The 25,459-nt window shown below is 40.1% G+C and overlaps 3 protein-coding genes and 1 long non-coding RNA gene across 19 annotated transcripts in view; 2 read left to right on the forward strand and 2 right to left on the reverse strand.

Moving 5' to 3' along the window:
- The first annotated feature begins 6 nt into the window (after nt 1–6).
- Nucleotides 7–11,205, forward strand: CUNH1orf123 (chromosome unknown C1orf123 homolog). 6 transcript variants are annotated; one of them, XR_003256832.1, is made up of 10 exons: nt 7–150; nt 241–324; nt 943–999; nt 2,685–2,766; nt 4,530–4,561; nt 5,080–5,157; nt 8,472–8,537; nt 9,119–9,191; nt 9,375–9,571; nt 10,387–11,205. XR_003256832.1 is itself a non-coding variant. In XM_026086697.1 (9 exons), the coding sequence occupies exons 1-9, from the start codon at nt 145–147 to the stop codon at nt 9,383–9,385; spliced, it is 489 nt and encodes a 162-aa protein (XP_025942482.1). In that variant the 5' UTR covers nt 7–144; the 3' UTR covers nt 9,386–9,631. The 6 variants fall into 6 exon arrangements, 5 of the variants coding, with proteins under 5 accessions (XP_025942482.1, XP_025942483.1, XP_025942484.1 ...); XM_026086697.1 differs by lacking the exon at nt 10,387–11,205 and having other exon boundaries at nt 9,375–9,631; XM_026086698.1 differs by lacking the exons at nt 9,119–9,191; nt 10,387–11,205 and having other exon boundaries at nt 9,375–9,631.
- Nucleotides 333–2,707, reverse strand: LOC112975976. Of its 2 annotated transcripts, XR_003256834.1 has the most exons (4): nt 2,615–2,707; nt 2,239–2,351; nt 1,726–1,892; nt 333–800 (listed from the first exon to the last, which is right to left on the reverse strand). It is a non-coding gene; the product is annotated as an uncharacterized LOC112975976 (long non-coding RNA). The 2 variants fall into 2 exon arrangements; XR_003256833.1 differs by having other exon boundaries at nt 1,726–2,351.
- On the reverse strand, nt 2,773–18,731 carry CPT2 (carnitine palmitoyltransferase 2). Of its 8 annotated transcripts, XM_026086688.1 has the most exons (7): nt 18,574–18,731; nt 17,685–17,765; nt 17,465–17,571; nt 13,395–14,699; nt 10,768–12,436; nt 7,116–7,349; nt 2,872–2,948 (listed from the first exon to the last, which is right to left on the reverse strand). In XM_026086688.1, the coding sequence occupies exons 1-5, from the start codon at nt 18,711–18,713 to the stop codon at nt 12,105–12,107; spliced, it is 1,965 nt and encodes a 654-aa protein (XP_025942473.1). In that variant the 5' UTR covers nt 18,714–18,731; the 3' UTR covers nt 2,872–2,948; nt 7,116–7,349; nt 10,768–12,104. The 8 variants fall into 8 exon arrangements, with proteins under 8 accessions (XP_025942474.1, XP_025942473.1, XP_025942475.1 ...); XM_026086689.1 differs by lacking the exon at nt 7,116–7,349 and having other exon boundaries at nt 2,773–2,948; nt 12,383–12,436; XM_026086690.1 differs by lacking the exons at nt 2,872–2,948; nt 7,116–7,349 and having other exon boundaries at nt 10,993–11,079; nt 12,383–12,436.
- Nucleotides 18,732–20,051: 1,320 nt separating this feature from the next.
- Nucleotides 20,052–25,459, forward strand: part of SLC1A7 (solute carrier family 1 member 7) — a 58,375-nt gene continuing 52,967 nt past the window's right edge. For all 3 annotated transcript variants that reach the window (XM_026086830.1, XM_026086831.1, XM_026086832.1), the window contains exons 1-2: nt 20,052–20,277; nt 21,385–21,464. In XM_026086830.1, coding sequence (XP_025942615.1) covers nt 20,137–20,277; nt 21,385–21,464 — 221 coding nt within the window. In that variant the 5' untranslated portion in view covers nt 20,052–20,136. The remainder of the gene's footprint in view (nt 20,278–21,384; nt 21,465–25,459) is intronic.

Raw genomic sequence — 25,459 nt, forward strand, 5'->3', positions numbered from 1 at the left:
CGCAGCCGGCAGCGGGAGGCCGCCGCCATCTTGGCTAAGGGCGCGCGGGAGGGTGGAAAACCACCAACCCCCCCGCTGCCCTGAGAGGAGGCGGAGGCCGGCAGCGGCGGTCCCACAGCGCGGAGCCGGGCACCCTGCGAGGCCATGGGGGTAGGTCGGGGGTAGGTCGGCGGCCGCGGCGGCCGGGCCGGGGCAGAGCGGGCCGCGCTGACCGGGCTCTCCCCGCCGCTTGCCTTGCAGAGGGTCGGRCTGCAGCTGCGCGCCACGCTGGAGAACATCACCCGCCTGCGGGCCGAGGGCGAGGATTTCCGCTGGTACCTCAAGGTGCGGCACGGGCCCTTCCGGGGGCTCCGGGAGGGCCGTTTTCGCCGTTAAAGCCGCGCAGCCGGCTATGRAGGAGGCCTGTGGTACTGCCTGGCCACGTCGCTCAGCCCCAGCTTGAAAAGCGAAATATTTATTTTTTTCCACGCAGCGCAAGCAGGCTGCAGCGACCAGGGGCAACTAATGTGGAGATATGTAAATATAATATATGCACAGTACAATTATATATAAATGTACATACGTAAATGTAAACACACGCACATATATATTACATTATATGTTAGTTTACTATAATCAAAATTCTTAAATTCAAATGTTAATCAGTGCCCCCTGTGTTTGGCTGCTAATTCAGGTAAATGGTGAGATGTGTTATTCCCATCTTTTATTCAGTGCCTGTAGCGTTTGCTGTCCATCTAACGCTTCAAAGGGCACGTCCTCTCCTGCTGGCGTGTGCACTGGTTCAAGTGCAGCGCGTGGACCTGTAATAAGAGACACACAATTGGTATCTGCTTCTGGTTCCTCTCCCCTGCAAAGCTGGGGTTTGTGAATCTTGAGGGTTCGCATCACCTTTCATTCCTAATTACTGACAACTTTTAATTCTCTGATTTATATTGTTTTTAGCTGAAATGTGGGAACTGTGGTGAAGTTTCTGAAAAATGGCAATATCTGCGATTAATGGTATGTTTTCTTGTTGTAATACTCATCAGAACAAAAATTAGAAAACAAACCTGCCTCTTAAATGAAATGGATATTAGCATCAGCAATGTGATGAATTGTACATAAGATGAAATAGTATTTCATCTAGTAGATATCATCAGTAGATATATACGCTAGTATATACAGTAGTATTTCATCAGTAGATGTATACATTCAGGAAATACTTTTCCAATATTAAATATGACAGCATTTGGAGACTGTTGATTGAAATATGCCATTGAAATGGTGACTGTTGGTGACACAGTATTTAAGTCTTGTTTAAAAAGCCTTCTGTCTGTAAAATATACCAGTTGAAAGCAAATTTTAAAATGATATTAGAATAAGGTTTTGCCTGTCACGTACTTCTCTGATGCTGATCAATAGAAAATTTTTGGCGTTTAGGCAACTCAAGGTGAATTAAGTACACTGAATTAGCATTTGGAAACTCTCTGAAAAAGCAAGATAAAACTTGGCAGCAATAAGAGAAGGGTTCTCTTCTTAGGAATAATCATCTACCTGATGATACTGAACAGAAAATAATGGATTACAAAGGTGTTTATCAGGAAAAACAGATCCCTGTCTAGAGTGGATCAAAAGCTGAATGTTTTTGGCTCATGGCATGCCATTCCTAAAAGGCAAATATGTTAGCATGCAAAACCAGAAATAGCCACTGCAGGATATGTGGAATAATCCTTCTGCTCTACTTACCATTGGTAGTGCCTCATTGGAGTTTTGTGTCTAGATTATGGTACTGCATCTTGAAGAGGATGTGGACCACCAGGAGACAGGAGGTCATATTTTTTAGACCTCTGATCAGTGGTGTTATGTAGGTGATATAAGATGACAAACAGGCACATGAAGGCAATCCACAATCTCTTAAAAGATTTTAGAAGAAAGAAAGGAAATCATCTGTTGTCCATGATGAACTTAAGCAATAGAGCTTAAGTGCATCTACAGATATTCTGGTTAGATATTAGGAAAAAAAAACTTTATAATGATAGTAACATTAGAAAAGGACTGTGGAGACTTCATAAAAGGAGGACTTTAAAAACACTTTAGAAAAGTATTCATCAAGAATGATGGAGTTGGTCCTGCTTAGGGCAGAAGGATGGGCTAAGTCACCTTTCAAGCCATTTTGTTGTTTTCTATTAAACTCATCACTGTATCCGAATGCCTCGTGAAAACTGACAAATTGACGTACATAAGCAGTATCCTACTTACAGCGGAACGGGCAGAGGCAGAGAGATGGAACGACTTTTCACATTCGCTTAGGAACCTCAGTCTTCTGTCCCAAACACAGGACTATCTGTCCTCTCCTCTTGTGGGCCTCAGTCCTGCAATGTGTTGCAAGGAGTCACAGTGATTCATTTGTTTACAAGGTGCAAGATCAGAGTTATCATCACTTTTTGTTGCATGCTGCTGAATGTTAAGAATGTTCCATTATTCACTTATCCACTATTTTAAATCTAAAACAGGATTATTCTTTGATAATCATGGCTTTCTAAATTATAGATTTTTTTTCTAGTTTAAAAAAGCCTTCTCACTGCAAGATCTTAAAAAAAAAAGTTTGTGACTGTTCTTGTAAAAACTGTTTTACCTTTGCAAAGGTTTCCTGTTTCTCAGCTACAGTGCAGTTAAAAATGATGTCTCCATTCTCATGTTTTTAGGACAGCGCTCCTCTGAAAGGAGGCAGAGGCAGTGCCACTATGGTGCAGAAATGCAAGCTGTGCTCCAGAGAGAACTCCATTGGTATGTGCTTAGACATTCACAGGCATCTCCTAGGTTTATTTTTCAGTCCCAGTTTTTGCTTGAAACTGTTTGTGAGAGCATTCACCATTTTGCTTTTTTTTTTTTTCCTTTGTACACTGGCGTTTGAGTCCACAGCAGGTGCACACTTGTCATCATGCTCATGAAAGAGACTGTAAGATCAACTGGTCATCAACAAAAAAAAAAAAAAAATCAAGTTAAATCAACACAGCAGGGCAACAGGAACAACCTTTGCCAGCTTTGCAGCACATTAGGTTGCTAAAACTAACAATAGCAAATTCCTCTTTTTCCTACTAAAAGTGGTAATACGAGCTGTTAATAAACATGGTCCCATTTAAAATAGTTGCTTCTTAAATATAATAGGCAAAATAAAGTCCTTAATTGATAACATTAGATGTTAGCACTGTTTTAATTCTTCCCTAGAGGTGACAGAGATATGAAATGCTTCTCACCTCTAAGAAAAAAGCAGCCTGATGTAACTACATAGTTAGTATCCGTCCAGCCCTGGATTGTCCTAGGCAGCAGTAGATGGGGAGGTCAGAGGGATAATTTCCCTAAATAAACACACTTCCATTATCAGAGAGGTTTTTCCTACCTAGCATGTGCTTATCTTCACACAGAAGCATGCCTGTTTCCAGCAATTCRACCTATATCCTACAGTGTAAACATATGTTACCTGTTACATAATAAGCTTGTTGCCTTTCAGTCTCGCTGTATGATGTCCTGTTTTTATATTATGAGGAACAATAATAAGGAACACGCATGCACTTTACCTTCCCGAACAAAGTAATCCCATTGAGTTCTGTCTTAGTCTCCTAGATACTTTTTTTAAAATACGCTTTAAGGAATAATTTTGAGACCTTTTGCTTGTGACAAGTGTATTTTTCTATTATCACAAATAATCTTTTCTGAAATAGGTCCTGAAATCAGAGTCCCTTGTAAGATAGAAAATTGGTACTGTTCATAAATGGCTGTGTCACCATCCATTTTCCTCTTGAGATTCTAGCAAATAGCTTAATTTAAAGAGATGTTAGCTGCATGCTGATTGAGTGACCCAGGTTCTCACATCTTTTTTTTCCATTACATTCTGTCCATTACAGCCTTCTTTAATTAGGTTTTTCTCTCCACTGGGATTGAGGTGCAGCATTATAAAGATATATGCACATAAATACATATGATGGTAGCATAAAAGGAAAGAGGGTGATGCTGGAAAAGTATATATGATGGGTGAGTCAAATAGTTAAAATTCCTATGAAATGCATAAAACAATAGTTAACTAAATATAAAGTTTTGCAAGTTACTTGCAGGTTCTATGCTATTCTGTATAATTTCCACAAAGGCAGTTTCAGGGGTGGAGCTGGAGATACATAGCTGAAAACTGTAGAATGGTGACCCATGGATTCAGTCTTAAATCTTATGTGTACTCAGGCCTCATGGTGATATCAGCTTTCTGCATGAGCAAAGCTCATATGCTTAATGTCATCTTACAAAAGCATGCATTGCTGTTTTCTTTATTAGAAGGGTACCAAGACAGCATAACATAAGTTTCTCAGGAGTAGTGAGAAGAATTGAGTTCTACCCTTTGAGGGACTAACTGAAAGAACTGCTCGGTTACTTTGTTTCTTTTACTTTGTATACAAAGATTTTTCCAAAGGAGAAGAGGCTGGTCTTTGGTTTCTGGTGAATAAAATTCTGAAGACATAATGCCATTCACGTTTACACCTCTGACTTTTTTTTTTTTTTAGATATTTTAAGTCAGACCATCAAACCTTACAATGTAAGTTCGTTTTCTCTTTTATATCACAAGTGAAAGATAAATACAGATTAATGATATTTTGAGTTTTCCATTCTTTGCCATCACATTCCTCCTTGAAGTACACAAAAAGCAGGTATGCTCCCCAATAGAAATTTGTTTCTTGCAGAATCCTGCACACAATCTAAAGAAGGAACAAAAATTTGCAATTAACAGTAGCTCATTAATGATTTCACTCTTTCCACTTCAGTCTGAAGAATGGAATAATCTGTGATACATTTCACAAGCAAAACAAAAAAAAGTATTGTTCAAATTAAAGGCAATTATACTGCCTGCATTCATTTCCTTTTGAAGGCTTCCTCATGGCAGATTGTTTAAGAAATTCTAGTTAATTATCACCTATTAAACCAGCCCTAGGATTTTACTGTCACTTGGGGACATCAGAGTTGATAGAACTGGCTTTAAAGCAATTTCCTAGACTAATACTTGCCACTGTCTTTCTCTRTTAGATGAAAACTTAAGGCATTCTCACTTGATTATAGGCTGAAGACAGTGAGAAATTCAAGACAATAGTGGAGTTTGAATGCCGAGGTCTGGAACCAGTCGACTTTCAACCGCAGGTGAGTTCTTACTCATTACCTGTTTCTCAGTTTTTTAAGAGCATTTCTAATAGATTCTAGAGTGATATCACACACTGTTTTGAAATAGTGCTGCTCTTCTTGGAATGTCCTGGACCTCTCCAGTTTTTCTTCCTCTCCACAGTTATTTTACTTCATCCTACTCCATAAAACACAAGCATGAAGCCTCATAGCTTTGGTGTTCTTTGTGCCTGTGTCCCAGTAACTTCTAAAATTAAATACTCTTTGTAGTTGCGTTCAAATTGCCTTACAGGTGACTCAGCACTGCTCACTTGAACTGATTTGAAAGGTCTTCATTGCAGAAGTTATTGCAAAAGGGTGTCTTTCCCAAACGGCAATCACAGGGATGCATAGTTAGCTGGCCACATTTAGAAGAGCTCCACTTTGGTTATTGATATGTTACAAAGAGTAAATGAAGTTCAGGTTATGAACATCCTTCGGTATATGGCCTCTAAATAAATCAAATTCTCTTTGAGATTTGACATCACCAAAGCCATAGGAAATGAACATTAGCATTTTTCCATTTGAAATTTGGTCAGACCAAGACTGACGACTGAAGGCAATTAAAGACTCTGTGTTGCAAAGCCCACCTCAAAGCTCAGTGTAAAGGATTTCTTCAGGGCCAAGCCAGCCTTCAGCAACTCATTTGCTTGTGCACAGTCATGCTATATGCGACTAACTCCCTACTATATTTAACCTATTATTCCAGTAAGATTAGGTGTAAATTGACTGACAAATATAAACCTGTCTTATCCTTCCCTCGGACTGGGACACTGTGCTAACAAACAGACCAAAAAGCTGATCCTGCAAGGAATTAGATATAAATAAAAAGGCCACTGCATTGTGCTGCAGGAAGAGTTTTTCTTTTTTTTTTGAAATTAAGCCAATCTTTTTGAGGAACAGAATGTTTATTTCTGTTTGAAATATTTGCAAGCCAGACCTAGAAACTTGCACTTTAAGTAAAGTCTGAGAAGACTACAAGATGTAGGAGGTGTTTATAGATCTGTATCCAACCTGTCAACTTTACTTTTATCAGTCAGCTCCACAGAACAAAGGCTTCACAGCTTTTGATTTAATATTCTCAAAGTTTGGCCTATGCACTCTGTTGCAGAGAGCACTGTTTAATCTCTGCACAGATATTTCAGTGAATTTTCTGATACCTGAATGAGTACTAGAGACTTAGTACTGTTCCTTACAAGTCTATAAACTGCTTTATATTTGGCATGATCCAAGCCAGCCTGGATTTTGCACAGTCTTAGATCTGACCCTTGATTAGCACCAAGCAGGACTGGCCATAGCATTCTTTTCTTTTTTGATAGGCATAACACAGACCTACCCGAAGTCAATTAAAAATAGCATAATGCTTGTATTTGTCTTATTTCCATTAATTCAATAGTAGTCTTCTCAAAAAAAATTTTTTTTTATTTGAATCTGAAAGAGGAGAAAATATCCTTTGATTCTCTGATATAAAACCTCTCTTTTCCTACCTAGTAGTGACAACAAATCTGAACCAGGTATTTTTATATTCTAATAACTGGGCAAGAACCACTTTTTTTTCCCAATTCCTTATCCTTTTTGTTTAGTGTGCTTGAGTAAATACATCTACTGTGAATTTGAAATAAAATTTTGGGGTTTGCTTTTGGACTGTTTTGTTCCCTTCCCCTCCTTGTCATCCCACAAGTGAATGCTTTAACTAAAAAAAATGAGGTTTCTTTATAAAATTTTTGTAAATCTTTTTTCAGCTTCTTTGCTTTTTGGCAAAAACAAGTTACATTAGTTACAAAATAAAAACATGACAATCCACTGTGCTCCAAAGTCAATAGGCATATTTGCAGCTTCTGCAGGCGTTTACACTTTAGCTGCTGGTCCTTCTCCAGTCAGCAGAGGGCAGACAAATCACTGCGTTTCCCAGATCTCTTCAACAGAGATTAAATAAGTACCTGCTCTGACGCCAAAGCTGTAAGAATGCAAGTCCCACTGAGCAGGTCCGGTACAGAAGCTTGTAATTCCAGTCACATGGCTTCTTGCTCCTTGGAGTGCTGGTAAATATCCCCAGGTGGCCAAAGCCCAGCTTCTCTTCGCTTTTTTTTGTCTTTGTTCTACTGCAGCTCTGCATTTTGTACTGCGATGCTGATCTCCCTCCATTCCCCTACTAGATCCTTTGAGACGGGCTTCTGACAAATATATATAGGCCATATTCATGCTCTGCCTTGCAGATAGCTCTCCCGTTATGTCTGCTGCACACTGTGGTGTGTTTAACTCCTAAGTACTTAACCTTCCACAAAACATTTTAAAAGTGTGCAGCTTACTCTGCACATTCCTACACAGTTGAACATCTGACTGGTGCTAGTGGGGATTTCTCTACAGAAAATGCAGGTGTAGATCCCCTGTGGAAAACCAGGAAGAAATTACCTTTGCTCTTTAGCCACTTCTTAGTAAAAATCTGTATTTAGGAATGGCACTATAAGAAACCTTCCTGTATGCTACTGATGTGGCTGAGATTTTTAGATTTACTTTTAAAACAAATAAAACTTAATTTATAGCTTTAACTGGAAAATCTTAAAATGAGAGAGATGTTCTTTCTGACCTTCCATAAGATTGTATCAGTAGTTTGTGTACTGGGTTCTCGTGCTACGCCCCATTGATTTGGTGTTTCCTTTCCAGCTACATCCTTTCCTTTACCTCTTTAAAAAACAACAAAAGTAAGGATCTTTCCTTTTTGAAATGATTCTGTTTGGGTATTGCTAACCTGTTCCTTCAGCTAACTGATCTTCCTTTAGCATGAGGTTTGTTAGTCCCTTAGGTACCTACATTTAATATAGGCTGGTTCCTTCTCCAAAGTGGGTGGGATTCTGATATTTAAGCTAAAACTAAAAACTGTCTTCCCTATTTCCTATTTTGTCTTGCAGATAAGTTTAATACAAAGCTATTTTGTAACTAATGCCTATCTGGGTTCTGAACACAGATCAAAGCTTTAGTAGCTGGATGCTGCTAGATAAACTTAGAAACTCAGAGATGACATTATTTAAAACTCCTGTCTATGGAATTACCTTTTTGGCAGGAAAAGTAGTCAGGGGAGCAGTGTTCCCTTATTTTATTCTGTTGTTGGTTAGATCTGAATTTTCCAGCCTACAAAAGGGGTCACAACCTTATACTGACCCTTGAGCAGGAAACAGTTTGGTAATACAATAAAAACTTGTGCTATGTTACTTTCTTTAAATATGTTTCAGTAATCATAATCAGCTCTCTTCTTGGTACAACTCATTCTTACAAACTTATTGCAACTGTGTTTGCAGGCAGGGTTTGCTGCTGAAGGTGCAGAGTCTGGCACACCTTTCAACGACATAAACTTGTTAGAAAAGGTATGTTGTCTTAGTTTCATTAGTAAATCTAATYAGCTAGCTTTCTTTCCCCCAATCACCTACTCCAAAATACACACCCTGCACATGCAAGAAGCTAGTTTTGCTCTTTCATGTAGGTACGGGAAGGTCATACATGGAGAGAGAAACTATGTCAAATATGAGCAGCCAGTATTACTAGCAGCCTCATTTTAGAAGTACATGTTTTATATCTCATCAGCAGACAAAGGTAGGGATGCAGCTTCTCTTTTAAGCCATTCAGGAATCCCAAGGAGCAAACTCCTGGAATACTAAATGATTGGGGATCTTCAGACTAGTGAACTGATTTTTCTAAGGTGATATCTGTACTTTTTCCTCTGCACAGAGATATTAAATAGTAAGATAAACACTGTCCTTCAGACCTTGGGATAATGACTCTAGTATTGCAAATCTTTCTTGGCTGTGAACAAGAATCTCAAGGTCAAATCTGTTCCTTGGTATCCCACTTGGCATGGATCAGCTTGTCTGCTGACCCACCTGACTGGGATATTGTAAGTGACAGATAATCCTTTCATCTGCCATGGTTGCTCTCTTGTCCATTACAGGCTATGGGCTACAGACAAAGAAAATTTTGTTTGTTAAATTTAAACACTGGGACTGAAACCAGTTTAATTTCAGGTCAGTACTCTTGCTTTTCTTAGAAATTAGCACTTAGCTTAGTGACTGTACAGTGCTTCCCACAGAAGTGTAAGACCCAAACTTTGATTAAGGTTCAGTTTCAGTTTGAATTCCACTCTGTGATTTAGACACTACTGCATTCTCTCTTCTGTGACTAATACTGGGAAATCTTAATTCCTATAGGATTGGAATGACTATGATGAAAAAACAAAGGAATCTGTTGGAATCTATGAAGTTACCCATAAGTTTGTAAAATGCTAAAGCTCACATCCCTAACAAACCTTGGCATGTTCCTCTTCAATGAAGAAGTTGTAACATTACAGAAGCCATTTCCCTGGAGTTACTTTTCACATGGCTGTACTGCAGAAATGGAAACCTAAGTAAGTTTTACTTACTGCCACCAGAACATCTAATAAAATATTTTCCACAGAACACTTTGAGATGGCCTCAGTACAAACTGGAAATCAGATATACACTTGACTAAATTGTGCCAGTTTCTTAATGTTGTCTTTCTCAGGAATAGCAGGAATATATAGGGACCTGATGGACTGTAGCTTAACTAGTGGATCAACAGTCACTATTTAAACAGCTCACTGCCATGAAGTTTTAAGGAGTCTATTGCAAGGAAGTACCCACATTTGATTCTGTAACATAAGCAATATAAGATCTTGTCACTCACCATTCCTAGCATTGGGGAAATGGCTATGAGTAAAAGGACTGTGCTAATGGTTTAAGCCARAAGGTATGTTTTTATAATAGCTTTCTACAGGTTCAAGTACAGATGCTGAGGTCAGTTTACTAACAACAGTTAACAAGCCTGATTCCTATTGACATTTATATACAACTTGATTTTCAGAAGATGTAACAGCTACCTTTTTGAATATGTCATTAGGTAAACCATACTCATGTCTAGTTGCAGACAGACTTTCTACTTAATGGCAAGTGCTTTCACAATCTTGCTAGTTGTTCTCATGTTAAAAAAAAAAGTCTTTACTGAATTTAGTTCAAAGGTTTTGGGGAATGAAGGAAATAGAATGCAAGGACAGTCATGGTAAGTTTAAAAAATTTTTTTTAAATAATCCTTTTCAGTTAAACTAAAATAGCATATCACAGGGTGCAGAGAAAACAGCCCTGACTAGGAAAACTTTACAAGCCTCTGGCTTAAATATTTAAAGCATGCCCCTCTCCTTCCTAGCACTTGCAGTGCATACTTCAAGATATGGTATTGCTTATGCTTACTGTGCTAAAGAAGAAGAGACACTAGGAGAATCTGGAAGTTGACATATCCAAAGGAATAAAGGCAAGTAAATTTCTGGGCCTTTGAACCTCATTAGTCACACTGTACCTCCATGCTTGGACTTTATATTCTGCTAATATGTTTGCCTGTCTAGGGCACAGTGGACTGTGCTGAAAGACAGCTTTAGGTACTGTAAAATTAATGCAGTTATTTAAAACATTGGCTGCAGAAGCAAGCACCGCTGTGCTATTTAGCTGCGGAGAGATTCATCTTCCCCGAAGAAAAACAAAGTGGAAGTCATTAAGGTTCAAAAGGCAAAGGAGTTCAAGTTGTACATACCATAATGAATTCTGTGCAAAAGGCAGCTTCCCATGTGAAGGGCATCTGTGCTGGAATCCCAGCTCCTTTGAGAAACTTGGCTTCTGACTGGCAAAGGTCCCCTCGCCTTTTGCTGCTAGTCCTCCTTGTAGCTAGCAGATCCCCAGTTGTGAACAGCGCACCAGGAATGTGTCTGCATCAGTTTCACCTCATTCCCAGCACCACTAAGTTTTACTCATGTCTAGGCTTGAGCTCTCCTTAGTCTTTGGAACTTCTGCAGCAAGCCCCAAAGCATTAGCTATGCATCTCTGAGCACTAGAACTTTGGCGTTTGCTACAATAAATGATATCAATACTCAGATTACAAGAGAAGTCAAGTTCAAGAGCATGGAGAAAATAAAGGAAAATGTTTCTGTTGAGGATTCCTTTTCCACAGTAGGAGAAAATTTGGGGGGGGGGGGGAACAAAAGCTGAAGTTCAGTGAATTTGTTTGATTAAGGTACAAGAGCACAGGTTTAAGTAGCAAAACAAAAACAGCAGGTTATTGGACAGACTTTCACGTATGGAAGGGGACAGTGAACATTGCAGCATGCTTTCAATGAAGTTCTTTTCAACCCTTATACACCCCTTATAAGAAAGAAGCTATTGATACAAGAGATTACCCGTATTGCCTACTTTGATATGGCAATAAAATAACTTTGTGGTTATTAATAGATAGCTTTATTACAACACAGTCTTTCCAGATGGTTTATCAACATAATTGGTGGTTCCAGGTTACTTAAAGCCTCACACTTCAATTTTTGTTTCTCAAAGTTGCTACATCAGAAAGGCTCCAAGCAGTTTAGGCACAATGAGTCTGACACTGATTCAAGTTTAGAGAGAAAAATAAGTGTGACAAGTTAGTAAGCAAACTTACTGCAGAAGTGCAAATGTTACCATTCCTCTTTCACATTTTAACAGTTGCAGATATTATTCTAAAACCAAACAATTTAAGAGTGGTTTTTACAGTGCTGTTGTCTGCCTGAAACTCATGAAGCACAGCTGTTCAAGTTCTTAAACATCATAATTATTGCTTTGTATTTTAAATAATGTATTTTAAGAGCACATGATGGTCTGTTACAAATATTTGCAATGTCAAAATTAAGTATTTCCTGAAACATGGCATCCAAGGTCTGTACTTGATTTCTTCAAAATAGATAAAAATTTCAAAATGAATCTACACAGTACCCACATTCAATGTAGATAAATGAATTAAGCTGGGCAGTTTCAGCCACATTGAACCCTGATTACTATGTACTGGCATTCAGACATAGTCTGCATTTCATTCTGCAACTGTAAAGTGCTCCAACCATTTTATGTCTAACTACTTATCTTTTTGCCCTTTAAAACATTAAAGATATCTTCCAGTGACTTGTATATACACTGGAGGAATTCTTTCGCATTCCTAGCTGGGTAAGAGGAAACATTGCAGCCTATCCAATCACCATGTACTTGATATCCTACTCCAAAGCCATCAGGCACGACTGGACCAAACCCTCCTAATTGCACAGCTGGGCTAACCAATGTGCTTGTAGAAATGATGTTGTGATTAAGCCGAGCATAGGCTTGGTCTTGGTAGAAATCAGGTAATGAAGTACCTTTGGATAAGGCTAAGCAGCGCAAGCCAAAGAGATGTCGGTCAAATCCCTGACCTGTAGAAATAAAGTAACAATTATTAGAGATATCACTAATTTTTGTGGGAAGTGAACTCCGTTACTTAGACATCACATTGCTTTTAAGTCACAAAGCCAAGAGAAGGTCTGTAGAACAGCTTTTGTTTAACTTAGCAGAAACATTTTACAGAATCAAGACATCTGCACTTTTAGTACACCTATGCGAGGGAATGAGCCCTGTCTTAGGGCTACCTGTTTTATTGCTAGCCCTTGACCAGCAATCATGATAGTAAATAAAAGCACAACATTAAAGATTTTAATAATACATCACATCCTTCAATTAAGTATATTCAGTTTTTTCACCTGAATGTTTTCAGGTTAAGACAAGTCAGAGAGAGAAAGGCCTTCCCTACATTTATGAATCTAAAGAGGAAGAGGATATTTTATCAACAAAGGAGGCACATTTTAGATGCTATGGGGTAATGTTCAGTAGTCTTACTGATTTTACTGAAAAGATRTAAGTTTTGCTTCTGGGAAGGGCAATTCAAAGGAAAAAAATAGAAAAATACCAAGAGTAGCACAGCCAAAGAATCAGTTTGGTTTGGAAGTTTTTAAAACCTTTATCTGCCTGCAGGGGATAGCATAGCAACTCTTTAGTCATAAAACTAAAGTTCTTGGTTGCCTTGCAGAGTACGGCACACTAAGTATTAATCAATGCTTCAAATAGCCAAGTTGCTATAAAAAGAGAAATTAAGGTACAGAAAAAATCTAGACATGTAATAGTAAAGTGAGAGCACGGAGGCATTCTCCTCCATCAAGAAACGGGTCATACAGAACACATTTTGAACTGGAACCTTCTGCTACTGTTCATGCTAGAAAGTCTACTCAGCATCAGACCTCCATCAAGATTAAATTATTTAGTTGCAAGATAAACTTTTACTGCAACTTAAGCAGACACTTCAGTGCAAAAGCTCGTGTTCTATATATTCCTACTTACCCATAGCAGCTTCTTTTGTCAAACGGCCATGGTATTCTGAACACTCCATAATCATCTTCTGAAGCTCTTCTGTGCTATGTTTGGATGGTTCTTTGACAAAAGCCTCCGAACATTTCTTTGTATGGATAGAGGCAGGACGTATAGTTTCTGTACGACCATGTTTGAAAGCTGCAGTGCTGCAAGATTCATATGTAGCAACAGTCTGATTGTATTGTCGAAGGAAAGCCATCTGGAAGGCAAGCTGAGCCACAGCATCTGGACTTACCTTCTTCTGCTTTAGAAGGTCCTTGCCCCCTTTTTGGAACTGAATCATATCAAGAGTAAGTGCTTCTACAGTAGAATCAAAATTCTGTTTGGCTTTGGTAATTCCCGCTTTTAAGGCATCATTCAGCTTGAAGTCAAGTCTCCGTACTGCTCTAGAAGAGTCTACTGAAGCAGGCTGGGACTGGGGGCTGACAGCTGGCTCTCCAACGCTATCTTTAAAAACCTCATTCTGGAATCTGAGCACAGCCACACCGTCTCCCCAGGAATGTTCAAAATTAACTCCAGCGGTGCCATCTTTAGTTATGATAAGATTAAAGGATTTGTCGTACCAGCGGTTAGCAGCATCTCCGTGCAACATAGTGTGGGACAAGTGCACAAAGTCTTTAACAGGAAAATCATCTAAACTTAAACAAAAGACAGCAGAGTCTACTTTTTGAAGAGCTTCTTCATTGCCATTGTCCAATAGATTCTTTCTCAGCAATGCCCATGTATCTCGGTTTTCACTGGAGAGATACCCAAGAGGGAAGGCTGGGGTTGGACTGTTGTCACTGAGGATGTATTTCAAGTGTGCTTGTATTTCTGAAGGCTTCAGCATATTTCCATCTCTATCAATAACATCAAATACATAAAAATTCCCATTTCTCAGTACCAGTAAATGCTTTGCCTTTTCATCTATATAAAGCTCATCTCTGTTGAGTTTAGGCAGGCGCGTTGAATTGAAAAGCCTGAAGTACTGAGACATATCTAGGGGGTATGCATTGACCATGTAGGCACCAAACCAAGAAAGAGAAGAAGGCACAAATCGAATTAATTTTTTGAAGAGCTCAGTGTCACTTTTTTTTGGATTGAGGTGAAAAACCTCTGGTTCTAGATAACCAGCCCTGAAGGTCTTCATAAAACGTAAAGCAGAAACGGTCATGTTTGTAGCTCGTATGAGCTGATCATTGTATTCAGATTTTGGATCAGGATGAAAAGACATAAATGCATTAAAATTCAAAACAACAGGTTCACGAGCTTTCAAGTACATATCAAACCAGGGACCTGAAAACAGAGTTGAGAAATAAGTCAGAACACAAAAGCAGCTTACCGAGTCAGACAAGAGGTTCATATGGTCGATATCCTGCCCCCAACAGTGACAATAGTGCATACCTATTGAAGTGCATAAGAACAGCACAAACAATGCAATAATTCCCCCAAGGGCTCTCTCAACCTCCAATTATTAAGAGAGGAACGATTGGTTAACTGCAAAAATATCATATTTGGAACAATCCATGTCAAGAGTGTCAATGTCACTAGCAATGAGGGCCAATTTCCATGTTTTCTATAGGTCTCAGCGATGAGCCATAACTCCCCCAATATAAAATGGAGCCCTCGGCACACTGATTTTGGTGCACACCTCACATTTAGAGTGGAAAATACCTTTACACTTAAGCTATTAATTTCTGCAGTACCTTGTCACTGAGGCATGCTTCTCTTTAGGACCACCTCTATTTCTGATCCAGTGTCTCCCTCACTGTTTGTCCTTCTTATTCCTCTCATTCTTGGCAGCATTCTTCCATCTATATTTGCTGTCTCGCATTTTCACCTCCTTCCTCTTTCTATCCACTAGAACGATCAGCACTGAACAGAGCTCTTGATACCAATACATTACCATTGGGTAATGCATTGCCAGCTTTAAAGCTGGCAGTAAGAAGAGGTTAGAGGGGACCTCCAGGTTATTGTTCCAGGGCGAGAGCAGGCTTCAGAAAGAAGTATTGCATTTGATACCTGCAGGTCTTCTAAACAGTCTCATTTCATCATGTGGCCTGTCAGCATATCAAGAAGCATGAATGTGACCCAAAGGATGTGTGCTTGCCATAACCAAGTGAGTTAACCATAGCTCTAGAATGCAATCACACTAGTCTATGAGTAAACAAAAATCCAGGAGGTATAGGAAGCTAAGGGATTTTTAAAGTACCTCCTATTTCATCATCATTAAGAACTTTACACTCAGTAAGTCATGGTATTAAGCACTGACTAGAAGCAGACAAACAAAGCAAGTGCACTCAGATTTCCTCTCATGACAGCTAAGGTATTAATTTTTCTAATCCTGGATCAGTCCCAAGTAGAAACTTCCAGATGGGGTGTAAGAAGGCTACTGGGGACTCATGAACCTAAATCACAATTTTAATTCCAAATCCTCACAGGTGAACATTTGCCATCCCTCTACAGTTTTATAACCACATGCCTCACCATCATATAATCTTTTAACCTTGGACTTTAGAGTCCAGGGTGGAGGCAACCATACACAGCCCCAGCAACCAATTTCAAGTGGAACAGGTCTTTCATAAGGCCAGTGGAGGGGGCGGGAGGGAAAGGCAAACACTCTGTAGTTCTCTGACACAAAGTAGCATGCTCGTTATTGTTGATAAACACCATACAGTCACCAGTTAGAACCCCAGATACTGTTCAAAGTGAAAGGAAAATATAAGCTAATAAACTGAACAGCAGCTTACATGAAATAATGTGATATTTTCTACAGGATTTGTGGTTGCTGGGCAATTTATTAAGCTAACACCCTTCCGGGTATTGTCAGTAGATACCAAGGATAGAAGTGCATTAGCTGGACAACATGTAAACTATTACTTGCATAGGTATCTAAACATTTCCACCTCTGTTGCTACTTATCCAATACCTTCGTAAGCAGATATTTGCATTTGGAAGTCAGCGGAAGCAACAATAAATAAAAATCACTAACCTAAACCTATATGCTTACTTCTTCTTTTCTTTCACTCTTTCCATTCTTTCTCTGTCTCCATTTTCTGACCTTCATTATGTTTAATTTGTTTTTCTTTATTCTCATCTTTCTCTTTCTGTCTCTCTCATTTTCTTGCTCTTTAAAAGAATAGGTTTTGTAGATTTTATAAGTTTGGAGCACTGTCCTCTTCTGCCTCCCAAAGTTCAGTTTTCTTGCTAAATAACTTGAAATTATTTGAAGGAAATTGCTGTAGTTTCCTTAAAGGAGTTACTAGAGTTAAGCTCCTCTATTAACCTAAACATAAATAGCAATGAAAAAAAGAAAAAAAAAAGATAACCACTGCAAACTCAAATTTAAATACAGTACGTCATGAAAAAATACTTTCTTCAATATCAATCTCTTATACCAGCATTATGAGATGATTTTCTCAAGAAACTATGGTTACAGAATATTCCTACAAAGCTGTCCATCCTACACTTAAAAACTCTACCCTTAAAAAAAGATATTTTAACATAAGAATTCCACAGTGATTTTAACTATTTTCCCATTTGCAAAGGCACCGCAGAATGCATGATGTTCCACTACAAATGAACAAACTAAAAATAATACTATATGCCATAGAGAAATTCTGTTTTCAACAAAGTAATCATATTACAGAAATATATTTCTGGGTAATCAATTTGTAAAAAAAAGTATTAGGACTGTGGTTCACCACTCCTTTCCATTGTTTTTATCCCACAGCATTTTACTATATTTTGCTAGTGGCTTTAAAATTCTTTATTTAAAAATGAAAAAAAAAGTCTTTAGGATCAGGATTCTTTTTAACAACAGTAGACTGTCCTGCAGAATTCTGGTATATAAAGATTACAAGAAGTGCAGTCTTCTGTCCACCAGAGAGGCACTCATAATTTGGTCAAATACTGTCACAGGTAGTCTTCACAGCTTGTTATTCCAAGTTTATGCAACAGACAGCTTGAACTTCAACCTGCTTTATTTCTGGCACTATGAACTGTCTGTTACCAAGCATGACGATCTGAAGACTTCTTCTTTATCCTGTAGGCCAACATACCTGTGATGTAACTAGTATGCTTGTTCTGATTGTCTTGTGCAACTAGTTGCTCATGCAGCTGTCTTCCAATTCCTTTTTCAAAGTGACGAGCAAGTTCTTCTGTTTTTCTAAAGCAATCAATAAACCAGGCAAAAGGCTGTCACAAGTCATATCTTTGATATTCAACACTGCTTTGAAGCAGCAAATGATACCGCAATATGTGTATTTTGTTTGTCCATACCTGAACTGGTCATCATTTAAAAGAGGTTTTTGGGCATTCAGGTATCTCCTTATTGTATCTTCTAGTTTGGGAACGGGCAGCCTGAAGGAAGGGGAAAAGGGAGAGATGCACACTTTATGAGCAGTAGTACTAATGAAGACCCATTTCTTACACATTAGTCTCTCTTTCCTATCCTTTGTAACACCCCATATTAACCAAAGGGCTTACAAATTACTTGTGGAAGAGGAGGAGGGGAAGAAAGGGAATAGATGGACATACATCATCCCTGCATAAAGTTCCTTCGGTAAGAAAAACAGGGTGAAAAGCTAACTGGAACAACTTGTAACTACAATGAAAAGTTTCAGTACCYTCCAGGCAATACAGAAAGACAGAAATTGTTTCAAGGAAGAAAATTTAACAACAGAAACAACGTTTAGCTTGGCAGCCACCTTCTGCATCCAGACCTCACTGCTAGGTCCTGAACAGGTTTTCTAACCCATGTCTTTGTAACCTTTCTCTCAGCCTGAAAACTTTCTCCCAGAATAAAATAATCCTATTACGCCCACGGAAGTTACCTCACGAGATGTTTCGACGGCAGCGGTGCTATAGCCACAGCTGTGGTGTTCGGGTTGTTTTTTTTTTAAGGATTCCTCGGCTGGGATTTATGAAAAGGGCTCGCAGCGAAGTAAGAGAGGACACACTGGACGCGGCTACGCCGGAGGGCGACGGGGAGCTTCCTCTCCTTCCCTTTCCCCTCCGCTCCCCTCCGCTCCGCTCCCCAGGGCCGCCCGCGCGCGCGCCCCCCTCAGCAACGGTCGCGGCGAGCCCTTACCGCGGCCCCGCCGCCGCGGAGCCCCCTCCCCCCGCCGCGGGCCGGCGCCGAGGGGGCTGGGCGGGCGCCCCGCGGTACCTGGGCAGGCTCTTCTGGTAGTGCATGGTGGGCACGAGACTGCGGTGCAGGTACTCGGCGCCGCCGCCGCTGCCGTAGCCCCGCCGCGCGCGCAGCTCCGCCGCCGCCGCCCGCCTCAGCAGCAGCTGCTGCGCCGCCATGATGCCCGCGTGCCCCGCCCCGCGCTGCCGCCCGCCCGCCCAGGGGCCGCACCGCCTCCGCCGCGGCTGCCCCGGCTCGGCGGCTCCCTCACGCGGCTGCTCGGCGCCCAATGCCTCCGGGCGAGCAGCGCCGCGCAGCGTCGCTCCCTCACGCGGTCGCCCCGGGCGGCAGCGCAGCGCCGGCTCCCAACAGCCGCGGTGCCTCGCGGCACGCTGACATCTGCGCTAACGCCATTGTAGGCGATTAAACCGTCTCCCTGGGACAGCTCTCTTACTCGTTCAGCACGTAGAACCTGGAATTTTCTTCTCTCCCATTTTCCTGGGGAGTGCCCGCATGGCTCATTGACCGTACAGCAGCCAGAGCCTCCTGAGGAAAACATTTTAGTTTCTCATGCGCTTTTCTGCCCGCACACAAGCACTTGCTCACACATACGGTATAAAAACACAGTAGGATAAATACCCGAATCTATTCCACAGTATGGAATATTTTCCATAGAAATACTGAATAATGCTAGAATGCTAACCCAGACACAACGGTAACGTTTCCGTAAGAAAAAGTGGTGTAGTGAATAGTTACAGTCGTGTATTTTTATCAGATGTTCATTAGCAGAAAAATCAGTGTTTGGAGCGAGTGCAGGCACAGCGAAGGAAAGGAAAGCAATCCATGCGGCTTAGTCTGATAATCCTCTGAAAGTAAATTGGCCCTACTCTAATCAACGTAGTGGGAGGAGGAAAAAGTGAAATCATTTCACTTCCCAGACAATAAATACCAAATGCCGGGGAGCGTCCTTGTAGGTCCCAGGATAGTGTTAATTTCTGTTTGATCTATGCCTCTTATTCTACCCATTTCAGTTTTTATATCCCTATTTACTAAGAACAAAAAAAAACCAAGCCTGCTTTATTTAATGAAGCCCAGTTTCACCTAGCTCGCCCTGTTGTGATAGTCCAGCTCCAAATCCAACCTGCGCTGCCCTTTAGAGGAGCTATGGGGTAACATTGCTTTTAGCACTTTAAAGGCATAACGCCCACTGTTCCCTCAGGTTTGGCTGTTCGGACCCCAAACTGGGAATACGGGGGAATGCGCTCAACCATTACCTTTCTTCCCCAATGGTCACTTTGGAAGCAGGCTGCTTTTAGCCATACTACTGCCTTCTGTTCCAGTTTTCCAGAGCTCCCTAATCTCCTTCCAGGTTCTTAATGATGTATTCGGTAATAGGATTGTCGGTATTAGTTTGGAACAATAACGCCAGCTGCTTGCTTGGTGGCTATTGGCAGAGGGGTGACCTTGCAGGCCGGCGACGCAGCGCTGGGAGCGCTTTGATCTGATCTGTGCAGAGCCAGAGCAGTCCCATCCCGCGGGAGGAGCCGGCCAGTTCTCGCCCCGTGGGATGCTGAATCTTCCCCGAAGAGCACCGAGGGCAGCATGGCAGTGGCTTTCGATGCAGTCCTCGCTCGGGTCAAGGATGTCTGTAAAAGAAACGGTTTGCTCATTCTCTCGGTGCTGTCGGTCACGGTGGGCTGTCTTCTTGGATTCTTCCTGAGGACGAGGCGGCTCTCTCAGCAGGTACGTGTGGCGCGACGGAGTGTCGCTGTGGAGAAAATACCCTACTTACTTAACTAAAGGCCTTAGCAACTTGAAGAACTTCAGGATGGACTTTTCCAGATAAAAAACATGTATGTGTATTTGTTAAAACTTTTACTGTAATCTTCACTGTTCCTTTGAGTCCTTTCGCACATTTTCAAACCATAAGTACTGCAAAGTCGTAAGGTTCCAATCTTTAAGATACCTAGTAAGTCTGGCATAACCACTTTTTAATGTTGCAGGTATGGATAATAATACTGAGTGTTTAAACTGGATGAAACATAGCCTGTAATAGATATGTTTAGAATATTGCCTGTTAAAAACTGGTAGCACGATATATTCCATCAGATTTTACATTAGTTTGGAACATGTATGTCTTAACAGAAGACTGGGAATAATTTTAACATACAGATATACAGTGGTACAGGTGTTTGTATTACGCCAATGGTATTTCACGTTAACCAGTTTGGGATTTCCCATCATTATAGATCATGTTATTAAAGTCGCTTGGGGATTTCTCCTCCACCATACTCCAGCTAATCTCTTTGCAGATACTCATTTCTTACTGCTCTATTAGTCTAACAGACTAGACAGACACGGCAACATGCATTGCTGAATGCGTTTTCTCAGCAGAAAATATAAATCTCAATTGAAAAAATATGGCACTAAGTAAATGTGATAACTAAAACCATTCTGTGTTCTACTACCACTAACCTCAGTCTGAAATTTTTTTGTGTCCAAGCTGTAGCTTCATACACATCTAGCAAAACAGGCAGAATGCAGAATGAAGGGATTATATGGAGGAGCTTCATAACAGTAGTCCTCAAGAGATGGCATATTTCATTTTTTCCTACTTTTGCAAAGGGATGAACAATGCAGTTTGTTTTTGTTGAATTACAACACAGAATGTCATCTAATTAATTTTAAAGCAATCTTTTAAAGCCTACCATCTTTGCCACCGTGTATACCAGAGTTGCAGATTTCACAAATATTATCTGATCGTATCACTTGATCCACAGCTGCTGCAGAACTTAAGAAGACAGATATTCTTTATCTTAAAACAATAAACATCTCTGCCTGTATTTGTAGGAAATTAGTTATTTCCAGTTCCCTGGTGAATTACTGATGAGGATGCTGAAAATGTTGATTCTCCCACTGGTTGTCTCAAGGTAAGAGAGGACAATGATTGTTCCAATAACTTTTGATATTTCCTAAATAAGGCATATCATGACCACTATTTTGATTTTAACTGCGTTAATATCAAAGCGCCAAGACCACTACTGACAGCTGCACATTCACATTTATAATAGAGCTTTGAATATTTTTTAATCAATGGGAACATTTTGCCACAATACCTCATATGGGTAGTATTTGCTTAAAGACAAGCAGCATACCAAAAAAGCCTCCCTTAAATCCAACTAATTGAAATAATACATCATACAAATATGATGAAATGGCACCATTAATTTATAATCTTCTGCAGTATTTTGAGAGATTTGCTGCATTATGATGAATATTGGGGGGGAAAAAAACAAGTCCACTGAAAAAATACATGTCTGACTTCAGCTGGAATGTAAGCACATTGAAAATCAGACTCATAAATCACTTTTTAAAATAATAATACAGGGTAGGTTATGTTCTTGAAATATTATTTTTGTCTCTTTCCAGGAATGCAATATACTTTTCAATGACTGGTATTAGGTGTATATGTTGTTTTTCTTACAGTGTCTCTATTTCACTTTAAATATCACTGTGAAGTAAAAACAGCTTCAGCAAAATGGGAGAACTTTTGGTTTTGGCAGAAAGTAATTGGAAGTAAGAACAGACTTTTTAAACTAGGTATGAATCTTTGACAGCAGTACTAGCTAGGTGGCTCAGATAAGACCTTCAGCAAGGCATACTAAAATAAATTAGACAAGTCATAAGGAAGAACTGGGTTTTCAAACCTCAAACAATATTTTGTTTGTTTTTTTCCACTGGAATATATTTTAGAGGGAAGAAGTACTTGTAGGGGAAACTAGATAAGTTAGCATCTATTTGAATATTAGACTAGTGTTATGTAAGCTTACATTGGATGCCTTTACCTCCAGTGCACCAGTCAGTATAGGCAAACGTGCAATACAATGCAGTATGTAGAGGGCAACACAGCTAAATATATGTATTGCAGTGAACACTGTGGAAATAATACTAAAGAAAATAAGCTGTTAGCATGCCTTTCATACTTGTGTATTATATGTGTAACAGGCTTTTCCACACATAAATATTAATAGCAGATCACTCATTTATACTAAATACATACTGGTCTGACTGGGTGATTTGCAACACTTGCCACAGCTTTCCTCCTGTGTATTTTGGTGATTCCTTATTGCGTTAAAGGTAGAACAGCACCACTTTCATTGGTGACAGAATTAAGGGTCTAGGTCTTGGTTCTGTTCCATGCAGCTAGAGAAAATCAAGACAACATATGTAGAGATTTTTTTTGAGATGTCAAAGCAGTTTTCCAAGGAAAACAAGAATCTCACATGAGGAAGTGATGTAGTAAGGACAGAACAGGGTTGGAGCTAAGTCACATATGCTTTCCTAAAATTTACAGTTCTTTCGATCCCCACTTTTTATTAGAGGTGTCAGGAGGAGAAGCAGCACCCTGGTGAAGAGCTGCTCTGACACAGCCTGTAGTAGTTGTAGGTTATCTATGGATGCCTCAGGAGCGAATCTCTGGGCTGTACTGTTAGAAAGGATGAACTCCACCCTCTGAGGAAGAATGAGAAGAAACTTAGTGACGGGATCTTCAAAGGGATTACCTGTCCTTGCAAGACAGTGTGAGTCTGTCTCTCTGTACAACAGACTTATCATTGCTTGCACTAGTGTGGAGCCCACAGTGTAAGTCAGTTTTCTTACCAGAGGGTTCACACCACCACCATGACCCTGAAAGAAAATGCCAATCACTGTCCATTGTGAGAATCCATAAAACACTGGAATCTGCAAAATTCTCGGTCATTCCAGTCAGCTGGCCTTTTAGATCATAGGGCACCTCGGTTCCACATGACCACTGTTTATTTGCTTTTGCCTTAAGGATTGAGAAGACACAAAAAATCTCACTCTAGTAGTAGTTCCAGGTCAGGATGGTGAATGTACTAGTAGAAAAGTGCGATAAAGCTTGAACTAACAGCATCTGTCACTTTCCTTACTGTGGGTGGGTGTGTGTGCGCATGCAAAATAAATATTTTTGAAGAGAGACCATACAGCCAGACAGTGCACCAAAAGAAAGCTACTCTAAAGGTCTTCCTTTGTTTTATTATTCTGTACAGTATCAAGGAAATTGAGAAAAGACTTGCATCACAAGATGGATAGAAACAATGCTTAAATATTAAAATTCTTAAGTTTAAAAAATGCAGTTAAGACTCTTCTGGAACCACAATGTGAATATACTGAAATTAGAAAATAATGCAGAATGGGCAAGTTATTACAAAATCATTTTTTTGAGGCAGTTTAAAGGGAAGAAGATAAGGAATAGAATCATAAAATAGTTTATATTTCAGAGGAAATGGATCTTCCTCTCTGAGACTGTTGGCCTAATTTTTTAGTTGCCAGCGTTGTCATGGAGCAAGACCAAGCCCTGTATATGCTTGGAATTAAATAGATCATATGTGTCTATTTAAGTTTACTACTCATGATGTGAAAACATTAGAAAGAAGGGTCCAGACTTTTTGAGAAATACATGCCAGGTTTGAAAATATAATATAGAATGTGAATAAGATATGGTAAGAAATAGTCTGACAGAGTTTGTAATCTGTCCTGGGAATACTCACTAGGGGAATGTTCCAAGGTCAAATTTTAGATCCTACTGTTACCAGATATACAGTGCTTATTATGTGTATACACATATGGTACTATTTTTAARCCTGGGAATGGGAATATTAAGAAAGCACAGAGAGAGCAGGAGCCAAATCTGAATTTCCACGCATGCACAGACTCTGCCTGAGCTCTTACAGCAGCTGGACAAGGGGATCGCCTCAACAAGTGTGAAAGATCTGCTGCAGAAGAGCTAAAGTTCCTTGACTTCTACTTTTTGGGGCAGAGGCCTCATTTGACAACTGCTGCAGTGCAAATAATAACAAATATAGTTTCTCCGTTATTTTCAAARTACTTCAGCAAATAACTTAGTTTTTCAAGTAAGCACACACAGACTTGGCAGTGACAGAAGCGCATCCTCTTTCAGTGCATCCTTCACGGAATCTTCTGATATGTTTAAAAAAGCACGAGTCCAGATACTCAGATATGCTGATCTGCATCTGCTGATCAGCTGGTCCAAGGTACTCAAATTTGTTAAGTCACATTTCTTTCTGTCTAAGCAATTCCTTGGCATGGGGAGGCTCGATGCTGTATTACACCCGTTAGCCAGGAGATGGCTCTGTCTAGAAGACTAAGGAAACGCGAATGGTTACAGAGGTGTTTACAGTCATTTAAGTACAGTAAGGACTTCTCCATTTCAGAGGCTGTCTCAGGCATTTTCTAACACAGTATTACCCTCCCATCAAATAAGAAAATCTCTACTCCCTTTGATTATACGTACTTATAACCTTCATGTTGTCACATGTATCCCTCACCTGCAGTTATTGCAGTCAAGAAAAAGTGATTGTCTGGGAAATCTGGGCAACCTTTTGATTTCTCAGATTCTGAGTGCTTGAAACAATTAAATATAATGTCAATGTCTTTGTGCTCCACACTAAGCAAAAAAGCTGGCAGAGAAGCAAACACTCAAGTTTCCCATCAATATCATCTCACCTTTGCGAAAGATAATACAAACACTCTGGCGAAATATTCCCTGTGCCAGCAGTGATAATCCACAAGGCCTGGCTTGAACGCAGGCCAGGTACACTGGCAGTTGCTGCACAGTAACTCATGTGCTGTTGGCTCCCTTCGGGGCGTCTTTGTTCTTGGGCCCTTTCCCTGCCCTGTGATCTTCACCTCATGTTACAGTTTCATACTGAGCTAATTCCAGCGGGCCAGGACTTTGGTTTTTAATAAGCATAACTGCATTGACTAAAGAAGTATTTGAGGAGGCTGTTACTGAAACCTGGTTATCTACAACTTCACATCTTGTTGTGACTGATGTTTTGAAGAAACAACAGTGACTGAAAAATTTACCACTGCTGAGGCATTT

This window comes from Apteryx rowi, unplaced genomic scaffold (genome assembly GCF_003343035.1).
Source record: "Apteryx rowi isolate R43461 unplaced genomic scaffold, aptRow1 scaffold_7, whole genome shotgun sequence".
Taxonomy (NCBI): domain Eukaryota; kingdom Metazoa; phylum Chordata; class Aves; order Apterygiformes; family Apterygidae; genus Apteryx; species Apteryx rowi.

Coding starts and splice junctions, on each gene's coding strand:
- CPT2 (XM_026086688.1), bottom strand. CDS start 18,713: ATGGCGGCGCAGCAGCTGCTGCTGAGGCGGGCGGCGGCGGCGGAGCTG. Junction 17,766..18,573: donor TACCAGAAGAGCCTGCCCAG/GTACCGCGGGGC, acceptor CCCTTCCTTCAG/GCTGCCCGTTCCCAAACTAG. Junction 17,572..17,684: donor TTAAATGATGACCAGTTCAG/GTATGGACAAAC, acceptor TGATTGCTTTAG/AAAAACAGAAGAACTTGCTC.